A 9,715-nucleotide genomic window follows, 5' to 3' on the forward strand; every position below is an offset into this window, starting at 1 on the left:
AGAGTGTATCACTATATCATCCTATCACCACTTGTGGAATTATACCATTGTGTTGTTTACGTTGTTTTAAATTATTCCAATCAATCCTGTTTCACTCGAATACTTAAGAATGGCCTTCCTGGTAGCTCTTACCCCCTCACCTTCTGTTCCCAGTGTCCCCATCAGGCTACACTCCCTTCCTGGTAGCAGTGGCGGAGCTGGGGGGTGGCCCCAAACACCCTCACCACGGGGGCCCAAACAATTTGAGAACATTACGAAAAAAATGTTTAACCTCTTAAGCCCTGAGCCTGTTTTTAAGATTTCAGGCTCGAAAATGCTATGCCCAAAACAAATTACTATAACTTAACTTCTAAAAGGGTTATATGAATAATTTATTTTATCAAAGCAAGGTTACATCTATGAGTTGGATGTAGAAGTATCAAAATCAATATAGATATTTCTCAGTCAGAGTAAATTCAGATGGAACATAGTAAAAAAAGGTAAATTCTTACCCCCGCCTAAAAAAAAACCATTACTTATAGTGAAAACTACCCTTGAATGATGGGATAGTAGACTAAAAGCTTTAGGAATCCAAAGTATAACATATAATAAGTACCCTGTATCAAGATTGAGGCAAAACAAGTTAAATTTGACCTTTTTAGAGAGGTTTAGCAAAAAGACTGACCTTTGGGCACACTCAAAAAAATGATTCAAGCCCTTCTTAGACTTGACACATTAAAAATGGTTTCACTTTACTTAAATATTTTTATTTAAGAAATAAACCTAAGTATAGTTCATTAGTGTAACACAAATTACATTAATCAATTCACTTATTAAATGTATTTAAGACAGAGCAACTCAAAATGAATTGTTTTCATTGGGGACCGCCCCTTTGCACACCCCCTTTGCGTATGCGCAACATCCGTTCTGTCATTTGCCGCCTTTTGTCTAACACTGACTGTGGAAACTGACTGGGGAAACTGACGGTGGAAAGTCTATTATTTGGTAAGTATTTGTTTTTTCTAGTAGTTTAGAATGTTCCCTGTTTCCAAGTAATGCCTTTTCATAATATCGACAAGAATATTTGAAACCACCGTGTTATATTTTGCTCCGTTTTTAGTTGGGTCTAAACAGCAAGCTAGCTAGCTTGCTAGATATGGTTAGCATTGAATACTGGATAGTAGAGATCATTAGATTATATTACATTAGATTTAACGTTATTGTCATTGAACACAGTACACCGAAATTCAGTTTAAGTTCAACCAAAAAATGCAACGAGTAATTAAAGTGCATGAGGTAAAGCGGCAAGCTAGCTAGCCAGATAACTGGTTTGTTAGCTAGCTTGCTAGATACGGTTAGCATTGGATACTGGATAATGGAGATCATTAGATTATATTACATTCGATTTAATGTTATTGTCATTGAACACAGTACACCGAAATTCAGTTTAAATTCAACCAAAAAATGCAAAGAGTAATTAAAGTGCATGAGGCAAGCTAGCTAGCCAAATAACTGGTTTGTTAGCTAGCTTGCTAGATACGGTTAGCATTGGATACTGGATAATGGAGATCATTAGATTATATTACATTCGATTTAACGTTATTGTCATTGAACACAGTACACCGAAATTCAGTTTAAATTCAACCAAAAAATGCAAAGAGTAATTCAAGTGAATGAGGTAACAGTATAGGAGGCAGAGCCTGCATGCAAGGGCTGCCATTTTCTATCATAAAGCTCAGCAGGTGTGTCCATCTCTCTCCTGGCCTTAGTGCAGGCAGGCAGAGGAGGACAGGTGGAGCCACTCGTTTCTGTAGGAGTTCAGTTGAGTTTAGTTTTTTACTGCCAAATATTTAATATAAATAATGAGATAATATATATGTGAATCTTGTATGGGTTACTTCACTCACAAGCAGGCACCCAGAGTTGTGCAGAAACGTTTTTTGGGTTGTGCAATCTTAGGCAATTATGTGTTTTCTGTGAAAATTCAAATATATAAGCATTTTAATCACACCTCTAAAATATATTTGTTGTCTTTTGCAGTTTGATCAGCATTAACAAGCACCTTGGGGAAACCTCTTATTTATGGTAAGTACACGGCTACTTTCACAATACTTGCACAAGCTGATCTGTGACATTGTCAGTTGTTCAGTGTCAATTGCTAATTCTATTTATTCTCTTTTTCAGGTTATGCATGTGGCAAACACTGCAGTTTGGAACTAGCTAGCAGGTATTTGTTGTTAAAACATTTCCAGCAGACACATGCACATTTAAGGGGCAGTTAAACTGTAAAAACATTTTTATGTTCATCTTTGATATAATCCTAATGTGTTTCTTTCTTGTTATTCTTTCACCTTGTTTCTGCTCTAGATTAAAAGGTGTTCCATAACGGCAGGTCGGGCGCTTCTGCGCATCATCTTTGCCGACCAGTCTGACTCTAGAAAACTGACCCTGGATTCGGGAATCCCAGCAACAGTTGAAGAACTGCACACATTTGTCAAGACATCTCTTCAATTGAAAGAGGACTTCCGTCTGCAATACATGGATGTTGACTTTAACGAGTTCATGAATCTTACATCAGTGTCTGAAATTCAGGATAAAAGCACACTGAAAGTAATTTACTCTCCTATATTGTCAAATATTGAGCCCTCCATCACTTAGTACACAGTTGACTCATTTGATAAGACCTCAATTACTGGAAGCTCAGAGTCTCTAATCCCTGCATCATCAATAGCCTCATGCTGCAGTGATGATATGGTGTATACGTCAACCCCGCATCCATCCCCTGAAGCTCAGGCCTCACAATTGTTATCCTGGCCCACAGTTTTTGTGGTTCCTAAGCTCACCTACGAGGCTGAATTTGAGCTTCATCTACAGAATGCAGAGTTTGAGACAACTGGTACATACTTCCAGCCTGGCCTAAAGCTGAAAGGAGTCATTCTTGATGGCCTAGCCCAAGAAATGATCAAATTCACAAAATATCCAAAAGACTATCAGTGTGAAGAGGTAGCTGCAGCGTTGACGAGGGCCCACCCTTGTTTGGGGCAGCTAGGATCCAAGATAGGATTTGGGGGGTGGAAACAGTCTCTTAAGTACAAAATGCAAAACTATCGTACAAAGCTTGGCCGTCTTGGACATCCTGAAATCCTTGTGAACTCCTTAAAGCACAAGAAAACAGGCCAAGGCAAAGCTGCAGCAAACATAAAAAAAACAAGAAAAGCTGAAATAAACTACATTCCTCTGCACCCAAAAGGCGAAACCACAGAAAGCTTGGAGAACGAGAGAATTGCCTTATTGTCAGAACTGAAAAAGCGTGACAATGAAGTGGTGATAAAAGCAAAAATGGAAAAAACCTTCTCTCACAGACGCCTTGAGATTGTGGAGCAAAGGCCTTTGATAGGGGACTTCAAATGCAGATGGCCTGCTCTGTTTCAGCAGAGTGAAGTAAGTAAATATTTGTATTTGTTGACAGTCTTTTATTATTATCCTTTGTGATTCATGTCTACATCCTTGCATGGTTGTGATTCTAATAAACAAGTAACAATTGGTTGTATTGTGCTTGTTAATAATATTTTTAAGGTGAATGCGGAGTTTTTGAGGATCACAACATCACCACTTCAATCAAAGTTCATGTGGCAGCTGGACCACTTCTCAGACAAGCTCTTGAAGATCTTCAAGATCAAAGGAGGACTAAAGGGCCACCAAATCAAGGAAGCCCTTGCAATATCAGATTTGGTTAGTATAAATGCAGAGAACCTCGTTTTTCACTGTATTGTTTTTGTCCATGCTCATATGAACACATTTAAGAAATTGTCTGCTTTTATAGTGTTTTTAAGGCAATAGCTTATTGTGGAAATGTAGGGGTAAGGAGTCCTGCTTAGGGAAACACACGACAGATACAGCCCTCTACTTTGTAGACCTGCTCTGTTGCACATGCATTGTGCTTAATTGTCTTTGATTTATCGCCCCTGCTTTAGTTTGAAAACATCCACATCAAGAGGGGGTGCATCCTGCGAAGCATCGCGATCTACCTCAACGAGGATCCAGACTCTTTTTTTAAGGAGTATCAGGTATGTTTATCACAATATGTTTTCAATGTAGTGGTTAACAGTGTTACCCACAATTATAACCACCATTACTTACATTTATAATAAGAAAATTCTATGGCGCACACAACCCTATCCCTGCTTACATCTAAATATCTTATCACATATCATAAATACATGCAGAAATAAATAAATGTATACATTAATATAGGAATGAATATATGTAAGAATGAATAAATACAGAAATAAAAAAATAATAATAAATAGATACAGAAGTAATTTCATCGGGCAAGTGTTAAAATAAATATAGAAAAAAGTGAATTAATACATTTATACAGATATAAATACATCTATAAATTAACATAGGAATACAATTGATAAATACAAATGTGAATTAAAACATGAATATATCTGGAAATAAATACAAATAATAAATGAATGCTGAAATAAATATTTACATTTATATATAAATACATCTATAAATGAATAAATAAATATGGACATGAATACATATGTAAGAACTTATAAATAATTGAATAAATACATAAATAAAATAATAAATAAATGCTGAAATACAGAAATATATTAATCAATAGATTCATGTTTAAAAAGGTATGTGAATGCAGCAATTACTAAATTGTTAAAGGAATAATTACATAATCACATAAATCAAGGAAATAAATTATTAAATAATAAATAATCAAATACATATCAAAATAAGTAGGTAAATGCATAATTAACTACAGGAATAACAACAAATTACATGATTAAGTAGGGATGTAAACAAATAACTTAATACCTGAATTAATAAATAAGATAAAGTTGATAATCAAACAGAACATACAGGAATATATCTTTATAATTTATTTATGTAAACATTTTCTTACAAGCTTAATTTAGTTCTGTGTTGGAGGTCCTTCTCTGGTATCACTCAGGACATTTTTGTCCAAATTGGTAATTTTTCACATCAGATTTGGCTATAATGATTTTGTGTTTTTTCTAGATACTTTTTGGAATTTCAATTTTTCTAATCGGTCTCGAATACACTGTGTACAAATTACCCTAATTGTCCATTTAAAAAATGTTCCCACACTTCCCAAAAAGTGTGGGGGAAAAATATTTAAATATAATATTGTTATCATATCATTTTATCATTCAAGTTTTTGAAAGTGGACATTTTTATCCTGAGTGGCCAGATTGGGTAGTACATTTGAGTGATACCAGAGGGTTAGTCTAAAACTGTTTTGATCAATGAGGAGAGCCACATAAGTAAATCTGCTTCTATAAAATGTAGTAATTCAGGTTTTAGTTAACACATGTGTTGTATGCTTGTGTCTTTGTTCAGGCCACTGCCTCTGAAGATGCCAAGAGGGACATGGCAAACACAGTCATGGGCATATACACACTTCAAAGAGATGTGGATGGGCAGCAAGAGGACGTGGGAATTGTCATCGAAGGCAATATAGTCATGGACAACTTGGGCAGCGTGATTGTGGGGTTTGTCATGCTATTGGGACTTATTTATGCCCTGGATTTGAGCTTTCCGGACAACCTCAAACACACCTTCGAGTTCATGCAGAAGGTAGTGATGAATCTGGATGGGCACAAGCTGAATGGTAAAATCGAAAGTCTGAAGATCAAGTTGTTCGATTGAAATGTGAAAAAGAAGTGACTCATGAGTTCATTGTTGTCATTTTATTCACGAGTTTCCTAATCAGAGCAGATTGAGCCGTTATATCAATCATTTGTGCTTTTCTGTATTTGTTTGTTTCAACACACTGTAACACTATTTCCATATGTTGGTGTTTGCAGTGCACTCTTCATGTTATGTGTTATTGTCCTGTTAGAAGAGCAGTGCATACCCCTGTTATATTGTATTCATTGTATTTGGCAAAGGGAGATTTGTAAGTTAATTATAGGAGTTCCATTTCTCTGCCATTTTAAAAATGGTATTATCTTTCAGAAATGTTTTTCATCTTTCAGTGTGAATTCATTCATTTTAAAACACTATTGGATGGAGGATTGTTTTGAATAATGTGAATTTAAAAATAAAAAAAACTAAACCATGTTTTCTATCATGTGTAACACATTTTTATTAAATTATATTTAACCTCATTATTTCATTTTCAATTAATTAAATAGGATTTAGGTGGACTAGCATTATCTAAATTCATAAAGGTAATGTTATCATTTTACTTAAACTCTATTTGAAAAATTTGAGTTGGACTAACTCATTTACATTATACTGCATGGATGCCATTAGTTTGAGTTTGTGCCACATATATTTATTGGATGGAAAACCTGCCAACAATAAAATTGAGTTAATCCAATGAGTTATTTCTTTGAGTGCACATTTTGGCACATTTGGATACCATCAGTGCCATTTGACCTTTTTCAGGTACCATATTGTAAAAATAATTGTATTATCACTACAGGTAATCATTCCATCCAAATACAAGTGTTTTTAAAAAAAAAAAAATTATTTTTAAATTACATTTGTTTTTGTATGTAAATAGTGTGTGTGTGTGTGTGTGTGTGTGTGTGTGTGTGTGTGTGTGTGTGTGTGTGTGTGTGTGTGTGTGTGTGTGTGTGTGTGTGTGTGTGTGTGTGTGTGTGTGTGTGTGTGTGTGTGGACTTTGCCACAGCCCTTACATGTTTATCACCCGACTAACACTTCTAGGAAGGTTTACTTACACAATAACAATTAGGAAACATAGGATACACTTGTCTCTTGTCTTGAGCAGATTTATTTCAAAAATAACACTAAAACCGAAATAACACCACAAGCATTTTTTTTGTAAATACTGGCAAAAAAGAAAAAATGTACACAACCTGAATGTGTTTAGTGTTTTTGAATTGAGGCACCAGGCACTTAGTGCAGTAGATAGGTCTTCACCGTTGTGTTAACAGCATCAGAGCACCTCCTGAGCGCGGTGGCATCTTCCCCATAATACTTGGGAATGCATACAAGTGATGATGGGGGGGGGGGGAGTGGTGGTGGTGCTGCTGCAGGGACTTCACCCCTCATGTCTGCAGCAAGCTGCTTCCTGAAGGACTTCTGGGTGTATGGCTTCGTCCTGCCGGGGTCACCCCTCATCTTGTGCAGCTCCTTGTGGAGAAGGAAGCTGTTCACCACTGCAATGTCCAGAAAATGGTTAAAAAAAAAGGTCTTGTACCATTTCATGGTTTTGTGGTGAACGCTGTAGTACCCAATCAAAGCATCGGACACATCCATGCAGCCCATGCTTCTGTTGTAGTCCACCACAGTTTCAGGAACGGTAACAATCTTAGTCTGCCACACACCAGCCCGTTTCACTTTCCTCCTGACAGTCTGTCCACTGAACCAGAAGATGCAGAGGGAGGCTGAGTTAGTACTGGTGCAGACGTCCGGCGGCGTAGCTTGGATGTTGATGGCTCTGGGGCAACTGATGTATTGATCTGATGCACGTCGTAGCTCGGATGAGGCAGATGTTGATGGCTGTGACCCAGAAGCCATTTGATACGTGTCTTCATCACTGTGAAAACAAATGTGGAAAAAACAATTACTTTGATTACTTCACTGGATTATTCTTTCAAAAATGTAACTCAAATCAGAAATAATTCCTCCATTTAGCGTGTGAAATAACAGTAGGCTATACATATATGTGTATACTGTTATTTCACACACGCTATAGTATATATATATATGTATACTGTTATTTCACAAATGCTATAGTATATATATATACGGGGCACATCTACGGGGGGGGCAAGGGGGGCAGCTGCCCCCCCACTGTAGAACCTTGCCCCCCCAGCTGCCCCCCTAACTTTTGTTTCCCTAAAACTGTACTAAAACAAACCTACACTATTTCCACAAGCTTCTCAAGCAACAAAACAAGCATTACATTAGTTAAAAGTGAATCATTTTAAATATAATTTTAGGCCCGTTAAAAACGCAGCTACGGCCCTGCATTCAACTGCGGAGCGGCGTTCACACAGACCGCGGCTCACACCGCTGCAGAGAGGGAGCGAGCTGTCCCAGCACCTGAAGGTGGATCAGCTTCCCCTTGGAGCATTTCCCTTTCCACTAGTTTTGTTTTTACTAAGGACGAGAGCTTGAAACTAAATATTAATGAAACGCTGCCGTTTGAATCGATAGCGTTTAACAGACGGGCGCTGTTTGGGGCGTTACGTTACAAAATACTAAGCAGACAGCGTTAGCTGGGAGATCGATCACTTTGCTAAACTGCGGTAGCCTACTATTAAATCCACGTAAACTACACATCACAGACATGAGGCCAGATCAATGAAACAAGGATACATCCTTTACTGTAAAAACTGGATCCAAACACAGCTGCCTGTGTGCGCTTGATCAATACTTTCTGATGTTATATTTATGATATGCTACATATTAGCTAGGCTACATGGCCCTAACGTGTAAAGTTATATAAGCATTTGTACCAGTGCTTTTCACAAGTAGACTCTTGCAGGCCAGAGTATAGGAGTGATTCAACAACAACAAAAAGACATATGAGAAGTGATCAGGACGAACAGAAAGAGGAAAAAAAAAAGAGAGATGAAGAGACCAGGAGGGTCAGAGCAGGAGGAAGAGGAGGAGATGAAGACATTAGTGAAGAAGAAGAAATGTATGTGAGGAATAAAGATGAAGTGTCAGAAAGAGGGCCAGAGGCAGGGATCAGGAGGCAGATGAAACTCCAGCTGGACCACATGGTATGTTCTTATTCTCCTTATATATTCCATTACAGCAGCTCAATCTAGCAGCTCTTAGTATTGACAAATATTGATTGAAATGTGTTGCTGCACAGGTCACCTTTAGCTGAAGAGATGGGTGATGTCATTTGTGTACTTAATTATAATTAAGTACTTACAGTATGCATAATTCTGAGTATTCTCTGAATCGGGTGCCTTTTGGGTCTTTATATCTTTGAAAAATGAAACCAAAATGTTTGGTCATAACATCTGGTAGTGGACTACTTACATGTTCCCAGCTCAGGCTCAAAATATAAATAATTACTAGGAATTTCCTTGAAAAAATGTAACAGGGTTGAAGTTTTTGACAAAAAGTAGGCATGAGACCTTGTTTAGCTAAGATATGGCACCACATGGAAATCAAGGACATTACAAAATTGTAATATTTTGCAAAACTATTGTTTATTTTTGTAATAAACAATTATTTACTATTATTAATTCATACAACATAGTTGAAATGTTAAGTTTGTCAATCTTAATCTGAAAATACAAAAACTGAAATATAGGTAAGAGAAGAAACTGACACTTTTATGATGTGATTCCCTCAATGCAGATCACACATGGACTGATCCATTATTTTAATAGGAGGGTAAATGGTATGGCGTGACGGGGTTGAAACAAACTGAGGGACAATATTACAATGTCATAGATAATTCAAGTATTTTTTCAGAATTGATTTTTGATCAGTTAAAGTTGACAAGCATATGATTATATTAGCAGCAACATTTTGGGATAATTGGCCATTTTGATTTGTTTAATATTAAATTAATATGTAATAATGCTTAGTGAGGACATGCAAATATGTCTGTCTAATACTAAGACAACCAATTTTTTTTAAAACAAAATATATATTTAATTTTACATTGTAATGCAAAACAACCTGTTCCATTAATTAATTGCTTTAAAATACATTTTGTAGTTTCCTTTCATTTAAAATGGTTGAG

The 9,715-nt window shown here is 36.6% G+C and overlaps 1 protein-coding gene across 1 annotated transcript; it reads left to right on the forward strand.

The window, feature by feature from the left end:
- The first annotated feature begins 2,335 nt into the window (after positions 1 to 2,335).
- On the forward strand, positions 2,336 to 6,020 carry LOC117546864. The gene is made up of 4 exons (XM_034217222.1): positions 2,336 to 3,420; positions 3,556 to 3,711; positions 3,954 to 4,046; positions 5,368 to 6,020. The coding sequence occupies exons 1-4, from the start codon at positions 2,731 to 2,733 to the stop codon at positions 5,674 to 5,676; spliced, it is 1,248 nt and encodes a 415-aa protein (XP_034073113.1). The 5' UTR covers positions 2,336 to 2,730; the 3' UTR covers positions 5,677 to 6,020.
- Positions 6,021 to 9,715: the final 3,695 nt, after the last annotated feature.

Source organism: Gymnodraco acuticeps, unplaced genomic scaffold, assembly GCF_902827175.1.
Source record: "Gymnodraco acuticeps unplaced genomic scaffold, fGymAcu1.1, whole genome shotgun sequence".
In the NCBI taxonomy this organism is placed as follows: Eukaryota; Metazoa; Chordata; class Actinopteri; order Perciformes; family Bathydraconidae; genus Gymnodraco; species Gymnodraco acuticeps.

Excerpts from the sequence above, each read along its gene's own strand:
- LOC117546864 (XM_034217222.1), top strand. The coding sequence starts at position 2,731 with ATGGTGTATACGTCAACCCCGCATCCATCCCCTGAAGCTCAGGCCTCA. Across the intron at positions 3,421-3,555 it reads CTCTGTTTCAGCAGAGTGAA|GTGAATGCGGAGTTTTTGAG; the intron begins GTAAGTAAATAT and ends AATATTTTTAAG. Across the intron at positions 4,047-5,367 it reads CTTTTTTTAAGGAGTATCAG|GCCACTGCCTCTGAAGATGC; the intron begins GTATGTTTATCA and ends GTCTTTGTTCAG.